Here is a 24,993-nt window from a genome sequence, read left to right on the forward strand (position 1 = left end):
AATTTTTTAAAGATTAATAATTATAAATTATATAATACTTTAATAGTTAACTAGCAGTTGACTCGTGCGATGCACGACATGAAAATATATCAAGTCAAAATGGAATATTAGCGAAAACGAAAAAAAGATAAAACAATATTAATAATGAAAGAATTTATAAATTATTAAAGACCTCTTTGTAAACTACATTAGTAGTAGAATTACAATCTTGTTTTGATTCATCACATACTAAAATCTTTAGTCCGTCTGGTTGACTAACTCTTGATGCGACAACATATAATTGGCCATGCACAAAAATTGGTTTCTTGAGTATCAAACCAACATTGGAAAGCGTCTGCCCTTGACTCTTGTTAATAGTCATTGCATATGACAGCATAAGTGGAAATTGTCTTCTGTTGAACTTGAAAGGTACTCGGGTCCGATGGGGTGATAGTTATTCTAGCAATTAATACCTTAGTCCCAGCATTAGGACCTGCTAATATGCTTCCTTCAACAACATGATTACCTAATCTTGTTACCACCAACCTAGTTCCATTGCATAAACCAAGACTATGATCAATGTTCCTCATTAACATTACAGGAGACCCCACTTTTAAAGTCAAAGAATGATTTGGAAGGCCAGATGCTCTTATGGTATTTAGGAATTCTGGTGTATGCACATCAGCAAGAACTGAACTGGAACCATCGCCTTTACACGTTGTGTCGGAACTCAAATATGTCTTTCCTTCCCCTTCAGTTAAGTTAGACATATACTGGTTGACTTCATTGACCACCTCTAACGTTGGTGCTAGTATTGCACTGTTCTTAAAACAACTTCCATCACTGCTTGCACCAGTAAAGTTGGGGAAGGTACTTTTCACAATAGAGGAAATAGGATAACCATTTGACTTCAATAACAATTGAGTGGGGATATCAAAATCAGCGTAACTATCAATATCTACCCCAATATTACCATCACCTATTGAAATTAGCCAATTCGCAAATTCTTCAACTTTGTCTTGATTTAATCCAGGTTCCATTGTACTTAATCTCAAATTTTTTGTTAGGCGCGTAACTCTACAATGTCTCCAAAGATATGAAGAATTAATTGTTGCAGAAACAATGTCCTGTCTTGAACCTTTTGGCACCACTAGTAATATTTGCCTAAAGTCCCCACCTAAAACCACTGTCTTCCCGCAAAAAGTCTTGTTTTCACTGTCATTGTTAACAAATCTTAACAAACCTCTCATTGTTTTATCCAACGCCTCAAAACAATGTTTGTGCATCATCGGTGCTTCATCCCAAATTATTAGTTTTGCATGAACAATGAGTTCGGCTAATTGGCTGCCTTGACCTTGATTTATATTGCATGTAGAATCTTCATTGACAGAGATTGGTATTGAAAACCTTGAATGTGCAGTCCTGCCACCCAGAAGAAGTAAAGATGCTATCCCACTTGATGCCACATTGATAACAATTTTGCCTTTTGCTCTAATAGAAGAAGAGAGCACACGCAACAGAAATGTCTTTCCTGTACCACCATACCCATAAACAAAAAACAGTCCACCATTGTTGGAATCAAAATCATTGATAATGGTATCATATATTTCTTTTTGTTGTTCTGTTAGTCTCTCCTTAAGCCGTTGACTCTCTTCATATTCCCTAGCACGGTCATATGCTAACTCTTCCCACAACAACCAGTTTTCCACATGAACATGGCTTGCTTCATTAATTACCGGTATGTTTGGAAAATCTCTCAAAGTCTTGTTATAGACTAATAAAAGCTTTGACAATTCCCATAGCGCAAAATTCGTTTTCTCTTCATCAGTTAGAAATATATCTGTACCAAAAGATAAGTCCATTAAAAGAAATTATACAAAAAAAAATGAGTACATAAACCTTAATTAGTTGCATAATAATACCTTGCAAGTGTAATAATCTCCTACGCGTATGTTGAGCATCATCAGCCAGATGTGTCCACACCTTCTCCCATACAATTTCTGGACGTGCCATTGTATTTGACAATAATAGAGTAACAAACAACTTTCTTAGTGAGTTGGGAGTTGCAAAATAGTTAGCTTCCATAATTGCATCAACATATTCAGTATCATCTTGTAATAACCCCTGGGCATAACATGCCTCCTTAAAAGTATTGTACTGTACTCCATTATATGACCTTATGTCAGAAAAGCTTGTTGGGCCCCTCACTATGTTCAACAAACATCGTAGATAATATAATTCCCTAGTACCCGGTGGAACATAAAAGATACGGCCAATAGAAAAACCTCTTTTACGGGGATGCCATTGACGAATATTTTTCTTCCACACAAATTTATTGGGCATCTCAATATAGGTTAGCAATTTAGCTTCTTGGAAAGTTTTGTTTGCCTCAAAGGTTAGCAATTTAGCTTCTTGGAAAGTTTTGTTTGCCTCAAACCATTGTGTGAACATTTCTTGGAAAGTTTTGTTTGCCTCAAACCATTGTGTGAACATGCTTTGGAAAGTTTTGTTTGCCTCAAACCATTGTGTGAACATGCTTTGCCCCAAAGTTTCTTTGTTCAACCATTGTGTGAACATGCTTTGCCCCAAAGTTTCTTTGTTCAACCATTGTGTGAACATGCTTTGCCCCAAAGTTTCTTTGTTCAAAACTGTCTCAACATCTTCATCATCCTGAAAGAAGACCGTTTGGCTATCTGGTAAATGGAAACTAAGCCTCTCAACTAGCGGGTTTCTACATTGAATCTCAAAACTTAGTAGATGCCAAGTAGCATCAGATGCAGAAACGTATCTACAATCATAGTACATGTTGATCTCATCCACTACTTGCACTCCATCTGCATTTGATGTTGTTTTATAAAATTCAGCAGTTACGCGATCATTTCCCTTGTTCACATACTTGAATAAGTATTTGATAGATCTAGATTGGTTGCACCACTCCACATTCATATGTGCATTGTATCTCAAAAGCAAGTATCTGTTATGGGGTACCACATATCTATTATCCAACTGAATACCATTCTTGGTAATTGTTTTTCCACCATGCTGTCTTCTATATATTGGGTAACCATCTGCATCAAAATTTGAGTATTCCACAATTTTTTTGGGAAAATGTTTAGAACACCGTCCATTTACCATACATGGAGATGTCTTTCTAGCAACACCACAAGGACCATGTAACATAAACTCCTCAACTGCTTGATGGTACTCAGGATCTAATTCTTTGCTCGGGACTTCGGCGGAGATTATTGAGTCAACTGTAGTTTGACATGGAATACTTGTGTTCAAACTAAGAAAAAGCAGTATATGAGCATGAGGTAATCCCCATTTTTGAAATTCAATTGTGTAGATCACTGTCATAACAAAAAAAATTGTAAATTAAGAGGATAGTACAATAATTTGTAACATAAAAATATTTTAAGTGTGCAATTTTCTTACATGCTTTTACCTGACCAAATAATTGCCCAACCTTGAATTCATTAATTAATGAATCAAGCTTCATCTTGAAAACTCGTGCAACAATATCTGGTTTGTCCTCAGCTCTCAAACCTCTTAGTTGAACATATCGTTGGATTTCCGACCACTTTGGGTTACATGTGAATGTAATGAATAAGCTTGGATACCCTATCCAACGACATATAGCCATAGCATCTTGATAATTTTGAATCATATATCTCGCACCTCCCGTAAAACTGGATGGTAAAATAACTCTCTTACCTTGCATTGAAGGGTCTATATCTCCTCTAAACAATGCATCAGACAAACCTTTGTACACTTCACAACGCAATGCCTTTTGAATGTTACGAATGAATAGTAGACGACCTGCTTCCACTATTGTGTACCCATCAACTAAAAATTGTTGTAACAGTCTCCTTGCATGCAATAAGGTTGAAATTTGACTTCGCCTCTCATGTATTTTAAAAGCAAAATACTCTCTTGGGGATATACGTTGCCTGCTACCACTCACTTCGTTAGTATTTGTACAAAATTATATATCATCCCTATATCCATCTTCTCCAAAAGGAAACAATACAGGATACTGCAATGGTAAGTACGCAGGGTTGAGCTCATTAATCCTCTTAAGCAATCCTGACTTACACTCGACTATAATGTCTCGCATACCCATGTCCGCCTCTAAGTCGCCAACTATCAATGCAGCAACCTCGGAGACTGTAGGTAGATTATATGTCCTTGCATCTTTGGACCTCTTTCCTATTAGTCTCATCCTTATTTCAGTTCTAGGATTTTTTTTGAACCTCAGTTCTGGACATTCGAAACGACTTAACCAAAACATTATTCTTGTCTAAAGCTGCCTTTATATCATTAACAACCTCCATCTCTATTGATGAACTAACAATTTCATTCCTAAATAATTCAAAAAAAAATTTGATATATATTACAAAAAGTATTTACATTAACGAAAATAATATTTATCAATAAGTAGAAAAGGGTGAATATTACCTTATTGATGTAAGACGGTTGTTAACTTCATTTTCAGTGTCATGGATATACAATTGCGCAAACTTTGATGTAGCACCATCCACTGGTTGCAAGCTTCCAATTAAGTGAAAGTTTTGGCCATTCATACGATACATAGGTGGACCACCACCTTGATTTACTATTCTATCAACTCTTCCACCCATTGATGTAAAACAAAACATATTGTTATAAGAGCGAATATTTTGCAAGAAGTGGTCTCTTTTCTCACTGACCTTAAAAAAAAAGATCCAAAATTTGTTGTGGAGGTTTGTTCTCAAGTGGTAATTTAATTTTACCATTAGTACAACATAATGAATATTTAGTATATCCGTTACAATTCCGTGCACCTACACGCTCTTCGTACCAAAATAGGGCACCGCAATGTTGGCATGAATCACAAGGATCCCCAAAATCGGCATAAGTCACTACAACAAAAATATAAAACTAAATTTTTAGCAACGCCTGTTTAGTAATTATTTTAATAATATATTAGTGGCAAAACTGCAAATGTAATGAAAATGAACTAAGAACTAACCAATTGATTCATTATTAGTTAAATCGTGTTCCTCCATGGCTTTGTTAAAGTCATTGTTTAAGTTTCTAAACTCCATTGTAGAAGACCTCATTGCATTGGTTATAGTACTACTTGTACTTTGGAAGGAGGAATCTAAATTCATATATTTTGTAAGAAGGTAAGTAACAAACTTACGAAAAAATAAATTACAAGATATTTAATAATAAAAACAATAAGTAATTTCTTGCTAGTACTTACTTGAGTTCATAGGTGGATGTATGACAACTCCACTGCTATTTGTTATTCAATTTTGTGTTTCTTCTCTTCTTATAACAACTATATTCAAAAAAAATATTTCATGTAACACTAAACATCTAGTTGAGAACCAAATGAATTGAAAACCACAAAAATAATTTTATATATGACAAAAGTAAATTAAATTTGAAAAACACTATTCATTGTAATACCTTGTTCTTGATTCATATTAGGTGTCACGAGGATCTCCTGCAACGGTATCCTATTTTTGTCAATCACAATATTGCTCAACCTTGACGGTCCTAAAATAATGTCTTTTATGTTAGATTAAAACATTTAAAAATTTGCTAACATTGGTAGATAACATTTTAAAATTTGATAATAATGTACTAACCTTCAGTTAATACGCTCAACGGGGTAACTAAGGATGATTGAAAAACTCCAAATAATTGATTTGTAGTAGCTATTGAAGATAACCGATTATGTTTTGGAGTAATGACATTCTCATCTTGTATTGAATTTTCATTTTCTACATAACAAAAATAAATGAAAATTAAATTTCGATATATCACGACAAAAATACATAACAAAATTTTAACAAAACCAAATTATGAGTCACTGTGAAACTCACCTACAAAAACTAACCAACTAAAGATTTAATATAACCATTTAGTAACCACAAAACTTTTAATACAACACAACAAATAATATTAATTTAATATGTATATATAATTATATACCTATATATATATATATATATATATATATATATATATAAAATAAAAAAACAAAAACATGGAAACGAGATCACAGGATCATATTCCAGATCCGTCTACTACGATCTATACCATTTTCTACTCTCTGCTCTCTGATCTCAACTCTCACCTACCTACATCTACACTTTCCTAATTCCGTCAAGCTCTAACTTTCCTACACTTTCCTACTCGAAAGATTAGAGCCGACGCAATCCTTGATTCGGGAAACCCTAGTCCTACGAAAATGGCTACTATCGTTGTGGATTCTAACTACGATGGAGTTCAAGGTAAGTTTACTCTGTTAGAAATCAAAGTTGTAGCACTAAAATCTGTGTATTTAGGGTTTGTTATAGTCGAAATCAAGTTTGATTTAATAAAAATTGTTCATTGATTGGTGACCGTCTCTCAAACTAAACTGTATATATTGGGTTTCTGAGATCTGCATTACAGACCTGGACACCTAAATGTATAATTTATAGTACTCTCCGTCAAGTCTGGGTAAGTTAATTTCTCAAAGTTCTCAATTCAGTTAAAATCTCCAAGTTCACTGTTGTTTAAATTTTTTGGAAATCTCACTAATTCATTGAATATCTTGACGCAATCCAGTGTGTTTAACTACTAATTGACCACCTTGAACCGATTTAGGGTTTTAGAATGTAAGTTATTGTTGGTTTAATGACATGTAAGCTATTGTTTTGCACTTAATGGTTGGTTCTCTTGGTTGGTTTGTATTAAAATTATCTTTACAGTGAGAACCTAAAGGTTGGTTACTTGGTTCTAACATATTGTTGAGCACAATACTATATGCAGATTAATGGAAGAAAACAAATAGCCCGAAAAAAAGATAAGTACCTTTCATTTGCTATGTTTAGCTTCAATCTATATCTGTTTACTACATTCAGATTTAACCCTAAGCTTAATGAGAAATTTTAATCTTTTGCAGGTGAAGCAACTCATCAAACTATGCTGTAAAAAGTTAAGTATTCTTTAAGCTAATTAGAACATACTTAGTTAGATATTTTGTAACAACTACAACTGTAAACCACATTACTGTATGCACAACATTGTATAGATTGAGTTACATACCTTTATTCTCTGAATGACCTTTCCTTTTCGCTCCTACAACTGTGGATCTTGTCAATTTCTTCATGTTAAAAAGCTACTGTGTGGAGAGTGTATTATCTGAAAGTTGGTATTGTTTCATCATAGTGGCTTTTATAGATTGTAAAGGTTCAGGGCATTATGATTGACAATAGCTATTAATTGTTTCATTGGAAATCCAACAGTTTTGGTGTACTAATTACTCATTTTTTATTGTTGGTCCCGGTGGTAGAGGTGTGAGTCTAGAAGGGGGGGTTGAATAGACTCACAAGGATTTTTAAAACTTTTCAATATCAAAGATAGTAACGCAGCGGATAAAGATTGTACCAAATTTTAGTTTTCACTTTGCATCAAAAGTTTTTCTTATAAAATGGGTTAGGTTTTTGTGTGATATGGAATGCAGTGTGTAAAGGAATTAAAAAGAGAGAGAGAGAGAGAGAGAGAGAGAGAGATTTTTATAGTGGTTCGGCTGTTAACTAAGCCTACTCCACTCCTCTTCACAACTCGTGAAGGTTTGCACTATTTTTCTCCTTAAATAGTACAAGTCTTCTTCTACAACGTGCTCCGTTGATCACCAAGCCCGGCAGCCACGTATGATTAGGTTTTTCAACTACTTCAAAGTTTAATCCGCCTCTTTCTACTTCACATGTAGAGATGGTTGAAAATGATTGATAAAGTTTCCCAACTTGAGATTCTTGTGCTTGAAGGTCTTGATTTTTCACGCTAGAGCTTCACAAGATCTCTTTTCAATCTAGAATAAAACTTTGAGCTTTTTGGAGATTTTTGAACACTGGAAAATGGTATTGCTTTCTAGAGAGTTTTCGCTTTTTCAACCTTATCCAAATGAGATGTGACAAGGGTATTTATAGGTGGGAATTTTCAGATCCGTTGGGGGAATCCAAAATTCAAACCTATTATCCAGTGTGTAATAAATAACCAATGGGTAAGATTTGACCTTTTCAGAGTGTCAGTACCTTTCTAGCCGTTTGTTCACTTTTGTGCAAGGACAATTTGTCTTTTGTCTCACAAAAAGGTGACAATCATTAAATGCTTCTCGGGATCGTTGCCTAGGATCCATTTTGACATTCAGATTATACCCATCTTCAAGGCTATAGATAAGACACTTTCAGGGAATGTCTTGGCCTTGGTTACTCATGAGAATGATTGACCTTATCATTCATCCAGTCTCCTCGAACCAATCACCTTTGATTGTTAGGTAACAAGAATTCGGCCCTTCCATTCTTCGGCCTGGATCTTCAATCTTCTGTCTTCGGTTCTTCAAGTCTTCAACACTTCGGTTCTTCAAGTCTTCATGTCTTCCAAACTTCAACACTTCGGTCTCATACCTTTTATATGAGGAAAGGTTTAGAGATGACAAGTAACTTTTTGACAGTGAGGATTCGTCTAATTCCTAGGACCGAGTTATGGAACCGAAAGTTCTATTCTAAAAAGACAAAAAGAAATGAGGGGTCTCCTCGGTTCATTGGTATCATTAAAATCAGTAGCTCGGAGTTCCTAACATTTATTGAATATGACTTGATACTAATCTAAAAATGATTACAAATACACCACATGTACATCTTAATAACTATTGAACTGCCCATGCTGGTCACCAATATGTTGCATTACAACATGATAATCACACTTATAAACCTATTTTGTACTAACTCACTGCAGAAATAAAAAACCTCAGAATTGCTTAATTATAAGTTGAATCAAAACTGCTTGTTTAGTACTGTATTTGTTGATCTTTTTTTTTTTTTTTTTTTGGTTTACTAACTTGTCTAAATAGAATTACTTTCAATACGTTTAATGTAGCATACTATAAGACAAATCATTTATAAGAACATTCTTGATACTTAATGTAATTGTGTCCTTGACTGACTTTAATTACCTTACAACATACAACTCAACTTGCATTTTAAATTTAAAAGTGACAGTCAATCATTTGACTGGCATTTGAGTATAATTGTAACTAACTTTCTATACTTATATTTTTGCAGTATCAATCTTTATAATCTGAGTATTAAGAATAAGGAAGTATTTTCATTCAAGTGTCCTCAACTGTGATGCTTTCAAGGAGAAGAATATGGCTATCCAGATAAGCATTCTTTCTATTCATGCTTTAAAAATTACTGCAGTACATTTTCAAAACATGATAAGAACTGTAAAAAAAAACAAAAGTGTAAATCTATGCACAAGTCTAACAATATCTATGTACAATTGCTGCCTAAATTACATAGTTCAAATAGCCCTGTGTGACTTGATATTTTGTAAATGTGACTTCATTATAGATGTGCCTGGTTGTGTCAGCCTTTTGCATCATCTTAACTTCAAATGTTGCCTTCAATTACAACCGCAAACCTTGCACTGGAAACCGAGCACTTTTTAATCATCAAGTACCTGAAAAATCACAAATTGTCTACAAAATCCACAATAAGCAGTATATTACTGATTACTTAGATAAAATCACAGTCATTAAGGCAAGTAATTGTAGGCAGGATCAGAAAACTAAGACCATACTGAAATCAGAAATAAAGTAGAAATCAGATTGTTAACCCAAAACTATTAGGGTTACAAATCAAGGGCCATGATAAATATTGTGCAAAAAATCAACAACACAAAAACCATTGTAATCCAAATTCAACACTGCCATAGTAACCATTGTCCAAACTACTCATTGTTCACCAGTAGGTTCTTTCTCATTCTTCTCCTCTTTCACTACAATTTGTTTCTTCTTCTTTGATGTTTGTGTACTTGAAAATTCATCCAGCAGACTTCGCTTCACTGCTTCCGTTTCATTCACAGCTACATTCTGCTTTCCAGAAGCAGTACCAATTGGACTTTCTGTAGGATCATCTGAAAAAAAAAAACCCTGAAAGGATAACAAATAAGCATAGTGCTAGTGATACTTAAAAGGGTGTTTGATTGAAATAATTATGTTAGGAATAAAATTGTAATAGTTTTGATGAGCCAAATTTGTAATTTTAGAAATCCCCTATTTTATTTTTAGAGTGTAGAGATGAGACCCGAAAGACAAGTCATGACTTTAGATTGGTTCGAATTATTGTTTTATAGAATACATTTTGTCATGAGTCTTGTAAGTCATTTGCTTCCACTATACATATGAGAGTGTATGATCCAATGGACAAGACTAAGGTTATCTAAGTTAGAAGGCATGAGTTCAAATCCTACAAAGAACATTTTAAGCCTTGAAGAGCAAGAAGTGGAACGGCTTAACTCCACGAAGAAAGTCAATTTTTGGTCTAGGGGAAACTTGTGGAGCAACCTATGGAGCAAGTCAAGTCCAATGGGGGAACTTGTGGAGTAACCTATGGAGGAAGTCAAGGTCAATCAAAGTCAAAGGCGAAAGGAAGTTCAAGATCCACTATCTTTACACCATACGCTACACAATGCAAAGAAGGATCAAATATATTATCTTGATGAATATAATCGAATGAGCTGAAACGGAGTAATGGTTAAGAACTTGAGCATACTACCTACTGGCCCAGCGTTTGAATCTTACTTGTTATATTTTAAAGCCTAAAGAGGAAGCTTGGAGTTAGTCATACAAAGCCAAGGCTTTATGGAGCAAGCTTTGGAGCTAGTCAAAGTCAACATGGAGCAAGTCAAGGTCTTATAGAGCAACTTTGGTGAGACTACATACGTGTGAACACTACACCATTTCTACGCGTGAAAGCTAGTTTGAAGCACTATGGAGCAACTAAGAGTGGAACTTACACTTAGTCATTTTTGCATGCCTCAAATATTTTACAAGGTCCAATACGTGATGCCATGAACCAGAGGAAATTTGAAGGTGGTGATTTTTTGAAGATTATTGTTCATACTCAAGCAAGAGCCACCCGGTAAATATTTTTGAAAGATCAACTTGATCAAGATCAAATCAAGAATGCAACAAAGTCAAAAATATCAAGCTCTGGAGAATGCAAAGTCCACAATATCAGGCTATCAAGACAACAAGTCTGAAATTGGAGGCTACAAGTTTCAAAGATCAATCAAGCCGAAATAGAAGACTTTGGCGAGCAATTTGCAGAGGTAATTTTTCTTACCAGCGGCATTAAATGAGCAGATCAAAATGGAGATCTTATCAGATCAAATTGGCAAGTTATCAGATCAACGGTATGGTCATTAAATGAGGAGGTATGGCCATCAAGATCAGATTGAAATGACCAATCAGATCAAGCGAACGTTCAAAATTTGAATGTTCATAACGGGCAAATAATTCTTTGAATTATAAAAAGCCCAAGAAGACTTGAAGACAAGAATGGATGAAAACGGTTGAGATCTCAGACGAGGAGTACAGCACTACGAACCAAAACGTGAAAAATTACAAGTGGTGCTACTGAGCGGTGAATGTGATAAAAATACAAAGTGCTGAGATATTGAACTATACACGAGAGGAATTCAAGTCTTAGAAAAGAAATCTATATTTCTTTCAACAGTTGTATCTCTACTGAGGGTAGAAAGGAGTGTAGCTGGGTGCGTAACACTCGGGTGAACTAAGTGTAGCTTTGTGCGAAACACTTGGTTGGAACGTAGCTTTGTGCATAGCGTTCGGGAACGTAGCTTTGTGCGTAGCGTTCGGGAGCGTAGTTGTGTGCGTAGCGCTCGGGAGCTTAGCTTTGTGCGGAGAGCTCGTGGTTGAGTGTAGCTTTGTGCGTAACACTCGGGAAGTGCTTGTGTAGCACTTGGAGTTTCACTATTGTATCTGGGTGATTGAAGATAGTGGAAATCTTCCTTGGAGTTGAAGGAAGAAGTGGAGTAGGAGAATTACACCATCTCCGAACCACTATAAATCTTTGCCTCTCTTTACTTTACTGCACTTTATATTTTTGCATGTTTAACTCACTAACCCTTTACGTACTGTGTTGATCATATCATCTGGGTTTGTGTGTTCCCACGTCCGCATATGCTTGAATCTTTGCATACATATTCTTTGAGCTATTCTAAGATATTCCAACGTATTGCATGTCAAGTATCTCTTCAGTTTTACGCAGTTTTATTTTATAGCACTTTACCGTACGATATTCCGCTGCACGTTTCAAGTTGAATTTATTCACTTGAAATCTCAGTTGTTGAAGTGTTATAAAGTTTTAATTTGTTTGAAAAGTCTATTCACCCCCCCCCCTCTAGACTTTTCACCACCTTATCGGGACCAACAAATTACAAAAATACCTCATCTGAGTCTGAGTCATCCTCTATAAGTTGTAGCTTGGAACAAAATTCATCATCGTTATGCTTGATTAGCCCAGGATAGTAGTTTTCAAACATTTCAGGAAAGTGTTTGACTTGCATTACTGGTACTGCATTATTTAGGTTATTGAATTGATCACTTCTCACAGCAAGCTTAAATAACAGACCTCTCCCTTTTAAATTCCTGATGTCTTTAGGAATCTTGGTCATTACCTAAGACATTAAAACAAAGAGCATTAGAGGTTAAGGCATGTCACTAATATATTATATAGGCATCTATCTTAAGTTCAAAAATAGGGAACTCACAAATGGCTGCATAGCTTTCAATTCATCTGCCTTTACACACAACAACTCAAGAACTTCACGGTCGCATAAAAGGAGTGGGGCTGTCCCGTTAACATCAACTACACGAATCTTAAGCTTATATCTTGGTTACCTTTAATAAACCGACCACCACATTTCCCACAATCATACATTCCAGACTTGAATTCCAACTTCTTATTATAGTTTTGTTGAGGGCAAGAGTCGTAATACCAATCATTGGGATCAGACTCAATACCTATAATCTTGCATGGTACCCAAAAATCACCAGTCTGTCATGAAAAAAAAAAGATTTGTAATTGAATCTATTTTATAAGTACAGAACTAAAATGGATTGTTAAGAAGTATACCTCTCTTTTAGAAAAGATCTCAGATAATGTTGTGATTTGCATTTTTGAACTGCTTAAGTCCCCTCCACTTGTAGTACCATAACTGAAAGTAGAATTCGATGTAATGCTCTTCAAAGGTGTTTGCTGCTGCATACATAGACTGAATGCAGAATTTCGGTTAGTCTATTACTGTTTGCATCATACTCGTATATGAATTTGTTGTACTCAGTTTGTAGATATATGTAACATTGATATGTTAAAGAAACTGCATCATACCTTTCTCTGAATTCCACAAACTCCACAGTGTTTTGGTTGAATAGCAAATTTGTAGCATCATAAGAACTGCAAATTTTTACTTCTCCAGCTACACAAATATAAATTACAAAAGCATACAGATTAAGAAATACTCATGTATTGTAGGAACAGATGAGTACAATACTGGAAATGAGTTATGTGATTGCAGGAACAGAACATTCACAAAGAAACTTAGGTAAGAGCTTTCTATTAGTAGGAACAAACTATTATCTACTAAAATCAGTTTAAACAAATATTCAGATTTACTATAATCTGTTTACAGTACTTCAGATACTCAGGTAGGAACATGAGGTAGATATTGCAGCAACCCAAAGCTCTTAAAGAAACAACAACCATAGCTGAGGAAGACATTCAAAAAAGTACTATCAAGGTAACTGTTATGTAAAAATAAGATTACTTACACTTTTCGACCAGCTTAATCCGACCCATCTGAATTAGAACAACCACTGGATCCAAAAGATCACTTCTAAAAAAAGGCTTCACTTTCTCTACATGGTCATCCCAAACAGTGCATTTCACTTGATTACCCCTGCATGAAAACTTTTTTAAAAATTGATGCATATTTTCAATATGTAAAATAAAACATTTAACTTTTTTGAAACCTTACTTCAAATCTTCAATCAGAAAATCTATCAACCAAGAGGGTCTCCCATTAATCATCTTCTCCAATAGAGAGTATATTTCAACTACACGGCCAATGACATCTAGGAAAATAAAAGTAGTATTAAAATTGCATTATAGAAATTAGCATGAACAAATTGACTACCAACCAAATTGACTATTTTCTAACTTACCAACCAAAACATTTGCATCCAGTGTGTTCAAACTTTCAAATGGTTGTAGTCGATACATATTCCTTGGAAAATCACATCCTTTATAATCTTTGACCAATGTTTCAGAATAAAATTGCATCATGTACTCACCATGACATGTCTTATAGCAATACCAATGAGCAACTACCAGAAAATTTTTTATACAATACACATTTCCCTCTACAAAATCATTCAAAGGAGAAACACTCTTTCCTGGAATATGCATGTGAATGTAGGAACCCTAGAAATACAAAAAATAAAAAATAAAAAATAGTGTATTAACTAAAGATTCTAGGAATGTTTCTACTGCATTTTTTATAATTTACAATGTTTTAGACATTAAAAAAAGAACAGATTACCGCTTCATCATGGAAGACACACTCTCTTGACTTGATTTGATCTCTTCCTCTACTGTGCAAAACATTGTAGGTGCACACGGCCCTCAATCTGATTGCAACTGTAGTATGGTGCTTCTGCAACTCTTCAACTAAGACATACATCAGAGCCATAGCGTTTATGAAATTAGATTTGTAGCTTTGCTTGTAAATATCGATATGATAATCTTTGTTGTATATATATTGGTAGCCCTAGGGTTATGTAATTATCATGCACATCAATATTCGAAGAGTCACGCCTGTCATTGGAAAGCCAAAGAGTTGTATCCATAAATAACTTAGGTTCAAATTTAAAATGTAACCAAATGATTCAATACAGAACACAGCCGCAATAATATTAATGTTCTCGGTTTCCCATGAAAATGCCCAAAACGACGTAGTTTCCATTGGGCGGGAAACCAAAATTTTTTTTATTTACCAAAAACTTGTCTCTTTATATATATATATATATATATAGATACTAAAATATTAAATATTAATCTAAAAAAACGTATCTAGAGTTTATACAATGTAGAGTTATTTCGTTCAAAACGATGTTGTTTTGAGTGAAATAACCCATTAAAAAAAGAAGAACAATAGTTAATCGGCCAACTAGGCGGCCTAGTCGGTGTCTAAGAGGCCTAGGCGATCAACGCCTAAGCGGCCTAGGCGGTGCTTAGGCGGTCTAGGCGGAGCATAGGCGATCGCCTAGCCGGCTAGGCGCCTAGACCACCATTTAAGGTTATACACTAGGCGGTCGACCGGTGCCTAGCACCTAGGCGGGGATTAATCGGCGCTTAGGCGAGATTTTTGCAACATTGATTTTTAGTATAATAAAAATGTACATTATATTCATGGTTCACACAGCTATGTGGACCATGGTCCACACAATAATTTGCCCCCATAATAAAGTAGCAATATTGTTGCAAATATGCTTCATCTCACTAGTTGTCTCACTTAAATTTTCATTATCCGTAATAGTACCATTAAAATCTTGAAGTTCGTTAGATGGTATGTAATATGCAGGATGTTGCTCGAGCATATTAAACATCATGCCATCTTGTGAGTTCTTCTTGATGTAATTATGCAATGCAAATGTGACCATAATAACATCAACTTGGGTGTCTACACTAAATTGCGACATTTTACTAAGTATCTTCCATCTCTTCTTTAATACTCCAAATGATGTCTCAATACAACTACGAAGAATAGAATGTGCACGATCGAATGCATCTTGAACATTAGTCGGTTGCTCTTCTTCAAATTGAGACTGATGATACCTTATTTTTAGATAGGGTACCAGATATACTAGTCTATCTAGATATCATTTATCCACCAAATAATATATTCTTATTAAAAGATAAAAAATAATATGTTTTTTAGAAATAAATGTTTAATTTACTTAAAATAATTAGGAATATGATACCTTGTGACAACTTATGGATGTTCATTGATGGTGTATTAATTGCATGGAGGAAAATGCATGTATCACGTGTTGACCCTTCTCACCCAACTGATGTCATGACATGAAATGTAGGCATTATATTCATTTTCTTCCTCTATAACGCATTTGATCAACCTCTAGGGTGCAAGCAACTATATGAGTAGCATCAATACATCCAATACAATCATGTACATCATGAGATATTAGATAAAACAAATCAATTTGTGTATAACTAATATAGAAATAAAGAAAAGAAATGATCACTATTTTACCTTGAAATATGGCATGTATCAAAGTATCATGCATCATTAGCAATATGAGGCGGTATAAATGAAAGGATCATTTGAACAAATGGCATCATGTGCAAGACCATTACAACCCCTACTCCTACTACAAATTGCTTCGAAAACATTGTGAAATGCTCTACTACTTGTTTCGCCAGAATGTTGAAATCACTCCCTGACATCCTTATTTGAAGCACCCATAGCAAGCGTGTATAGAAAGATACCAACTTTCTCCATAATTGGCATATATTTAGTATATTGTAATCCATATTTTGATTGCAAGTCTTAACACAATTGCTTAAATAAAGTAGATTCCATTCTAAATGCACTTACACATCGAATTGGGTGTCTATTGAAGAATTCTCTCATCCATTCCCTCTCCTTTTAGAAGTGAAGTCATACAAAGCTCTTTGTAAATATATTTATAATAATATTTATTAGAATAAATACCCAAAATGATCCCTCGACTATAGCTAAATTCACAAATTGGTCCTCGACTATTGATTGAAACCAATTACATCCTTTAACTTTCCAATTTTGACCCAATTTCGTCCTCAGTTAGTCTCACCGTTTGTTGACCGTGATTTTGAAGGACATAGTGGTAATTTCACGTGCTCCCTGCATTATTTCACTTTTTTCAGTGTAATATTATTGACACAAAATAAATTATACTTACTTTAATATATAATTATTTTTTAATTTAATTTCTTAATATTTATTAATGTTAATTATTCTGGTAATTTTTCACTTTTTTCATGTAATTATGATGGTAATTTTATGCTACAATATTTCAAAATTGTGGCAATTTCATTAATTATTTTGCTAATTTATGGTAATATATTTTAATATTAGAATAGAAAAAAATATTATAATTGATATAACTAATAAAATTAGTATGGTAATTTCCACAATATTTGGTAATTATAATTAATATAATTAACTTCATTGAGAAATACAATATTTCTTCCGTGGCAATATTTTTGTCAATTTCATTAAATTATAATCAATAAAATATGAAATATAATTAAAGAAATGAAATTATAAAATTAACAAAATATGTGTTCATAAATATTTAGAATTTTTTTAAATACATACATACGCACTACATTAATCATACAAAATTTAAATGCTAATTTTTTAATTTTTAAATGTAAAATTTTAATTATAAATCTATGAATATAAATTATAATTAATGAAATTATATTATAGAATTTTTCTATATACAAATTAATAAATATTATGTGTATATATAATGTATTATACAATCATATAAGGAAATGCGTGCTATTATAGTTTAAACTTACTCATACAAAATTTAAAATTTACATTTTTTTATTGATTTTTAATTATAACAATTTTAGTTATATACATATTTTTTGTTTTTCACTGTCACTTCAATCCTTCCTCCACATACTTGTTTACCTAGTATGCTTCTTTTCTCATACTCTCTTCATTATTACTATTTTATTTATGTATTATATATGGATACAATAATATTTATTATTAATTGAAACATGAAGTCAAATAGGTAAAATTCAAGCTCAAGCTCAATTTGAGCCATCTCGAGCCGAAGAAGATCGGCTTGAGCTTGAACAATCGAGTCAAACGACCTATTCGAGCTCAGCTCGAGCTGCTCAGAAATTTATCGAACTGAGCTCAGCTCGGCTCTTGCACCCCTAAAATCATAGTATAAGTTCAACAATTATGCCAATTCTGATTGAGATGGAATTCGAACTTAAGACTTTTCTTATGAAAATCAATAAGTAAGTTAAAAATAATAATATAGTTAACAAAATACTAAAGTTTACACTGACGGAATGTAAGGTTATTTAGGAAAAATAAATGATATACTTCGTATAATATAGGGTAAAGTAGGAAAGCTAATAAAAATACTTAAATCAAAATAATATGAACAATTCATTTCAATCAAAAATTACACCACCAATTTTTAGTTCCCGTTAGGAGCCTAATTTTATTTACTCTTATTAATTTTGTACATTATAGGCTTTATAATAATAATAGAAGTGTTATAAAGGATGATTGGCGTTGGCAGTTTGGCTTGAGGCAATCATTGAATCATGCACAGCACAAGAGATGCTTGGTGTAGTGTTTTATGAGTAGTTGATTAGTTGTATGTTCTTCAAATGAAATCGGTTTGTTTATAATGAACGTAATAATGTTGTTTATTTAAAATGTAAAAATACATACGGTTGCGGGGATAGCTCAGTTGGGAGAGCGTCAGACTGAAGATCTGAAGGTCACGTGTTCGATCCACGTTCACCGCAACTTAGCTTCGATAGCTTTACAATATTTATAATTTAAAATTATTGAACAGATGATTTATGCTAGCGTTCCGTTGTTGTCCAGCGGTTAGGATATCTGGCTGTAAAAGAGACCCGAGTTTGATTCCCGGCAATGGAACTGTTTTTTTTTTTTAAATGTGAAACTGCAATCTTTTAGTTTGTTTATTTTTTTAAAATGTGAAACTGCAATATTTTAGTTTATTTATTTTTTTTAATTAAGGAAAATTACATTTTTCATCCCTAAATTATAGGGTAATTATATAAATTTTCCCTAAGTATTAATCATATTCACTTTTCGTCCTTAAATTATCATTGACGTTGCGTTTTTCGTCCCTTTACTAATAAAATATTAGGGACAAAATTTACAATTTTAGTATAATTCAGGAACGAAAATTGAGCACAAAATGAAGAAAAATGCAACATCAATAATAACTTAGGGACGAAAAGTGAGTATGACCAACATTCATGAACGAATTCTATAATTATCTTATAACTTAAGGGAGAAAAATACAAATTTTCTTTCTAATAAATAACATTAGGAAAATGGTTCATGGCGAATGATCCAGCCCGTCATCCCCTGAATGACTGCAAAAATGATCCAAAATTAGTTTTATGATGGCGTTCTACCACAGGAGCATAGGGCACAAACATAAATTTGTGGCAACTACTTCATTTTCTGATTGAATATATTGATAATGGCATGCATATTACAAAAAGCATACATATGAATTTATACATTTTGTACTTTTAGGCATATACTCTTCTACTCAAAACAAATATATCTTCTCATCCCATAGTTTATAAATTATGCTATCAGCTTTCATGATAAAGCTTTATTAGAAGCATATTTAAGAATCAGGATGATCCTAAAAAAAATTAAGGCTTGTTTAATAGTTGAATTTAGGCTCTTTCTCTCTTCTACTATTATTATTATTATTATTATTATTATTATTATTATTATTATTATTATTATTATTATTATTAGTGTAAATATAAATATAAAATAAGTCAAAATATAATGCCTAAAATATTTATCAAAAAAAAAATACAAGTCAAAATCTATACTGTATATAAAAGTAAAATCATCCTATTTCATTTTCACGTGCAATATTTTGTAGTTAATTAATTAAGGGTCACACTTGTATGAGACTGTCTCACGGGTCTCAATCTGTGAGACGGGTCGGGTCACACAATTTGGGTCATATTTAATTTATGGATTAGTTCTGTTTGGCTAAAAAAAATTAACAATCAGATATGGGCTATTTTAGCCCAATTTTATTAATTAATTTTATCAATTTTTCGCTCCAATTTTCGCGTTTCCTGTGTTCTTCACGTAGAACTTGTCCAAGCAGTAGAGACGATTCCCCTCTACTTTTAAACTAATTTTCAAATTTTCTCTTGACAAAGGTGCATTTTCTTCACAATCTCAGGTGAATTTTTGATAGTTTTAATGTGAGAAATTTGTTATGGTTTCGCTATTACACTCCAATTCTTCTGTTTCTCGCGGCGCACTCAATTCTTATGTTTCTCGCGGTCGCCATTCCATTAATCTCTCAGAGTTTTGCGTTACAGAGTAATTTCGCCGCCGGTAACTGCTATTACTGTATTACGGTGGCAACTATACTCTCCATTTATTCTGTTTAATTTCTTGCTTTTCTCGCAGCGGTCGCCATTCCGTCAGGTAACTGCTATTACTGTACAGTTCTTATATTTAATTTCTCTCATGATGCTCTCCATTATAATAAGGAGTGTTGTGTTTGCATGCAGTAAGTCGGATTTTGTCAGCCAGACATATTTCGCCGCTAGCAACTCTACCTATTAATCTCTGCTTCATTGGGTTAATTTCTTGCTGTTCATCGTAGGTAACTTCCTATTACTCTTTGCTTCTTCCTTTTTTTGTTTTGAATACTATTGACTCTATTAAAATGTAGTATACTGTTGCTTCTTCCTTTAAGTGTTGAGTATTCATTTTGCTAAGAAGTAGTATACTTGTGCTATTAAATATTGTGTTTCACTGTTAAAGTGTTGAATATTCATTTGTGTTATAAAGTACTAGTTTTAGGCTATAAAGTATTAGGTTTAATGGTTAAAGTGTTGAGTATTCATTTGTGTTTAAAAGTAGTATACTTGTGCTATTAAATATTGTGTTTGAATGTTAAAGTGTTGAGTACTCATTTGTGTTATAAAGTACTACCTCCGTCCCATTTTGGTTGTCTAGTTCATTTAACGAGGTTTGACTGAATTTATTTTTAATCAAAATTTTCATAATATTAAGTTTAGCATTAATATTATGAAACACCCTAAAAGTGGTCGAAAATACCCTTTTCGACCAAAATGGGGATGCGGAAATTCATGCGTCGGAAATTCCGACCACTACGAACGGTGGTCCAGAATATCCGACCACCTCGTGGTCGGAAGGTGGTCGGAAATTCCATACCACTTCAATTTGGTGGTGGTCTTTCCATTCCGACCACTTACAAATTGTGGTCGGAAATCACGAAAACTGGTAAAAAAGGTATTAAATTAAAAATATTTACATTTCAATTTAATGCATATTATCTGCCATGCAATAATAATTTTAAAACAAATAATACTTTAATAACAATGTAAAGTCACCAAAAAATAATAATTTTAATTACATTTATTGATTATCTAGCTTCACATGTCCAAAAGTAATAGCTACTTTACATTTCAAAAATTAATAGCTACTTCACATTTCAAAAAGTAATAACTACTCAAAATTGAACTATTGAGATTACTCTTTCACATTAAGATTATCTAGCCCAACATCACTACTTTAATTGCTATCGGCGGTAGAAGCAACAAATTGTACCAACTTAGGATGTGCACTATGTATACCTTGTAACAACTTCATAATCTTCTTACTTTGGTCTAGAATCTCCTTGTTAGTTTGCTCTAATTGTTAAATTCTTTCTGTGAAAATTTAAAAAAAAAAACAAATTATAATTAGTAAATATAAGGAAGAATTCTTGTTCCAATTGCATTGGGAGGTTCAAACCTAAAACAAGAATAGCAAACTCATAATTCAAATCAGAATTCAAAACTACACTGAACAGGCATAAAATGAAGATTAATTAATTAAGACAAGAATGACAAACTCATAATTCAGATTAGAATTCAAAATTCCAGAACTAATTAATTAAGACTCTTTTTTAAAAAAAATACAAGTACCAAAGTAATATACTGAAAGCAAAACAAGCATAATATAGGAGGCAAATCATACTAGTACAAGAATTATCAGCTGTCAGCATAAGTAAAAAGGAGGATAGAAGCAATATAACATTTTGAATGAAACTAAATCATTTTGTTGATGTGATAAACAACACAAGCATCTTAACTTCATAGGAAGAAAATAGTCATACACAGCTAATACCATAAAAGATTAGTAGCAAGCTCCAAATTGTTCAACTGCAAAATATATTGAAATTTATGAATCTTAAAGTAAAAAATAATTAAGTTACGTACCTTGGCAGAAGCTTAGATAGTGGGAAACACCTACAAAAACTGAAGAAAGCAAATTAAAATGGTCATGTTTCATTGAAAATTTAAATTATTTGGTCTATTTCATACAAGTTAATAGGAAATTAATGATTTATTCATACCGTCACAATATGCTCCTGTGAAATATCTCTCCTGACCAGAAGTCTAGAACTACCAACAATAATAAAGCAGTAGCCAGACTTGGGTGTTTTATAAACATCATTTTAAAATAGAAAGCAAAGGATACTAAAGTTACACGTACAATGTGAACAACATATGCCGCACTACCGCTGCTCTCAATCCGCCCGAGATCTCTAGATAAATAAGAAAATATGCAGAAGAAATTGCTTCAAGTAATTACAATCCCAGCCATGAGGTTTTGCTTCACTTACCCCCCATCATATTATTCCCGAGTATCAGGTCTCTACTCCTCACAATACAGAAATGGTTAAATCCTACAAATATAAAGCTCAAACTCGAGTATCGTAGATTTTGACAAGAGAGAACGCGGAAAATACTCACCCTCTTAGTTGTCTTTGTCGCCCGTCAGACCACCTGAGCTGCTATGCCCCCGTCGTCATCGTCGACTTGTCGCACAGCAGAGGTCTTCACTCTTCAGAGTTTAGACTTCTAAGGGAATAAGGGATTGAGAGAATAGATCTAGGAATGAGGCGAAACCATTGAGAGAATAGAGAAGGAGGCGGAGGCATGAAACTGATTCGTGAAAGAAGGGTGCTTTCTCCGCGGAGACTATTTTTTAAACTGAATTCCAAAATGTTATCGAAAAAATAAACCGGCAAAGAAGGCAAACATGGGTGTACTATTGGAGTTGTAGGTTAGGGCATAACTCTCCTCATCTAGAGCAATTTTAGGTTTTAATTATTATTGCAATCATTATTAATCACCCCATGATTATTAGCAAATGATTACTAGCTTTACATGATTACGATAGGTTTTCAATCATTATTAATCAATTATTAGCAAATGATTATTACATTTTAATGTTAAAAAATAATTAGTTATTAATATTAATAATGAATAGTTATTAATAATTAATTGATATTTAGTTAGTAATGATTAATTATTAGTTATTTAGTAACAATGAGACAATAGTAACATGTTAAGAAGAAAGATAATATGTATGTTAAAAAGTGCATATTTTCGACTGAAACTTCTATTGCCACACTGTAATGCAACAAAATTACTTTTGTTGTAAAATGTTGCATTAGATGACGATGCATGACCGGGAGGCGCTCAATTGATGATGGTGAAAATAATGAAACCGTTGTGAACATGACCGGACAGGTTTTCAACTTGTTACAATCGACCCCCTTCACATATATAGAGCATGTCCCTGATGAGATGCTTGACAATGCACCTAACCTAGATGAATCGATTCAGGGTTGTCGTCGCAATAGGGAGCAGCGGCGGGGGCGTGCGGGACAAGGCGGTAGGCGTGGTCGTGGCCGTGTTATGCATCCAGGCGTCCAGGCTGAGGGAAATGCATGGGCCGGTCAAGCTAATGAAGAGGAAGATGATGAGGATGAGGGTATGGATGATTGTGATAGGAGGGACAATCTGTTGTCCGTTACAATGAGTTCCTCTTTTGACGAGGATGAGTCGGGCCCTTCTAGTAGTTCGTATGGTACCCATACTACTAGTAGTTCGTATGGTACCCCTACTACTACCCAGTTTGGGGAGTACTCACCATATGGGGTTGTTTCATTCGCTCCATCTTCATTTCAATATCCAAATTATACGATCCCAGCGAGTGTAGTGTACGACCCCTCCCAACCTGGGTCATCCTATCAACAACCCCTACCTCACATGCATAATTATGAAGCATGTCCTACATACAACAATATGCCTTCGCGCCACCCAATACAGGACTTTCACAGAGGAGAATCATCCGATCAAGGTGGTAGGAAATTGCAATTACCGTCAATGGATGAGTTTCTCCCTCAGTCAGTCCAAGAACAACCACGACGGCAATCAACGAGGTGCGACCGCCTGACATTGTGTGGAACTGGTTCGCGACATTACGATCCCAGGTACAAACATATATGCAATTTCCCTAATTTATATTACCATTGAATTTATTGTTTTTAACAAGACTTCATTAACTTAACTTGCAGGGGACACCACTAAATTTTTGGATGAAACATGTGCCTTATTTTATTTTACAGATGTATATTAAATATGTTGAATTGTATTAATTTAAAATCGAAATTTATCGTACAAGTTTTAGCGTTATTATCTTATCTTTAACTCACAATAGTCATTATTGCACAAGTATGACAAAATAATAATTTTATTATCATCAATCCAAATAATTAAAAAATCATACAACCAATCAATTAACCATCTAATCATCAATTAATCATTAATAACTAATCATTGCTACCATTAATAACTAATCATTGCTAGCATTAATAACTAACTAATCATTGATGTTTTAAAATAAAAGTTGATCATTCTAATAATGATTGAAAGCTACGGAATAATCATCGGAGTAATCATTAGTAATCATCAGTAATTATCTAATGAATAAAAGCTAACACTCCTCTTCAAGAGGAGTGTTACCTTTTTTGCTACAACACCTCACAAACGCCCGTGTTTTCTTGTTTGGCCGTTTTTTTTTCATCACATTTTGGAATCCAATTCAAAAAAGCTTCTCTGGTCGGGTAATGATTCGTGAAAGAATAATACGGAGTAGATGTTAGGGATTTAGGCGAGAGGCGCCAACCCAAAAAAATTACCGCCTAAATTTTAATGTTTTTTTTGGGTTAAAATAATTACCACCCAATTATATCCATGTTAAAAAATAAAATGAATTAATTTATAAATCACGCAATTCGATTAAAAATCAATTCAATACTAATTGACATATTGTTATTATAATTATATACTAATTCAAAATTTATTATTGCTATAAATTCATGAGGGTCCAGCGGTATAGCTGGACATATACTACATTATAATAGAGTCAATAGTACTTAAATAAATAATACAAAGT

General features: G+C 33.5%; 2 protein-coding genes and 1 non-coding gene across 3 annotated transcripts; 1 reads left to right on the top strand and 2 right to left on the bottom strand.

Annotated features, from left to right (window-relative positions):
• Positions 1 to 350: 350 nt before the first annotated feature.
• Positions 351 to 4,201, bottom strand: LOC116015992. The gene is made up of 5 exons (XM_031256159.1): positions 4,099 to 4,201; positions 3,694 to 3,825; positions 3,415 to 3,600; positions 1,902 to 3,329; positions 351 to 1,819 (listed from the first exon to the last, which is right to left on the bottom strand). The coding sequence occupies exons 1-5, from the start codon at positions 4,199 to 4,201 to the stop codon at positions 351 to 353; spliced, it is 3,318 nt and encodes a 1,105-aa protein (XP_031112019.1).
• A 5,556-nt stretch (positions 4,202 to 9,757) lies between these two features.
• LOC116015998 lies at positions 9,758 to 14,580 on the bottom strand. The gene is made up of 11 exons (XM_031256166.1): positions 14,431 to 14,580; positions 14,054 to 14,312; positions 13,867 to 13,963; positions 13,661 to 13,788; positions 13,520 to 13,597; positions 13,221 to 13,308; positions 12,966 to 13,104; positions 12,731 to 12,887; positions 12,601 to 12,680; positions 12,277 to 12,507; positions 9,758 to 9,955 (listed from the first exon to the last, which is right to left on the bottom strand). The coding sequence occupies exons 1-11, from the start codon at positions 14,578 to 14,580 to the stop codon at positions 9,758 to 9,760; spliced, it is 1,605 nt and encodes a 534-aa protein (XP_031112026.1).
• A 3,805-nt stretch (positions 14,581 to 18,385) lies between these two features.
• TRNAF-GAA lies at positions 18,386 to 18,458 on the top strand. Its single transcript has one exon. It is a non-coding gene; the product is annotated as a tRNA-Phe (tRNA).
• Positions 18,459 to 24,993: the final 6,535 nt, after the last annotated feature.

The sequence above is a fragment of the Ipomoea triloba genome, chromosome 4, assembly GCF_003576645.1.
Source record: "Ipomoea triloba cultivar NCNSP0323 chromosome 4, ASM357664v1".
NCBI lineage: Eukaryota > Viridiplantae > Streptophyta > Magnoliopsida > Solanales > Convolvulaceae > Ipomoea > Ipomoea triloba.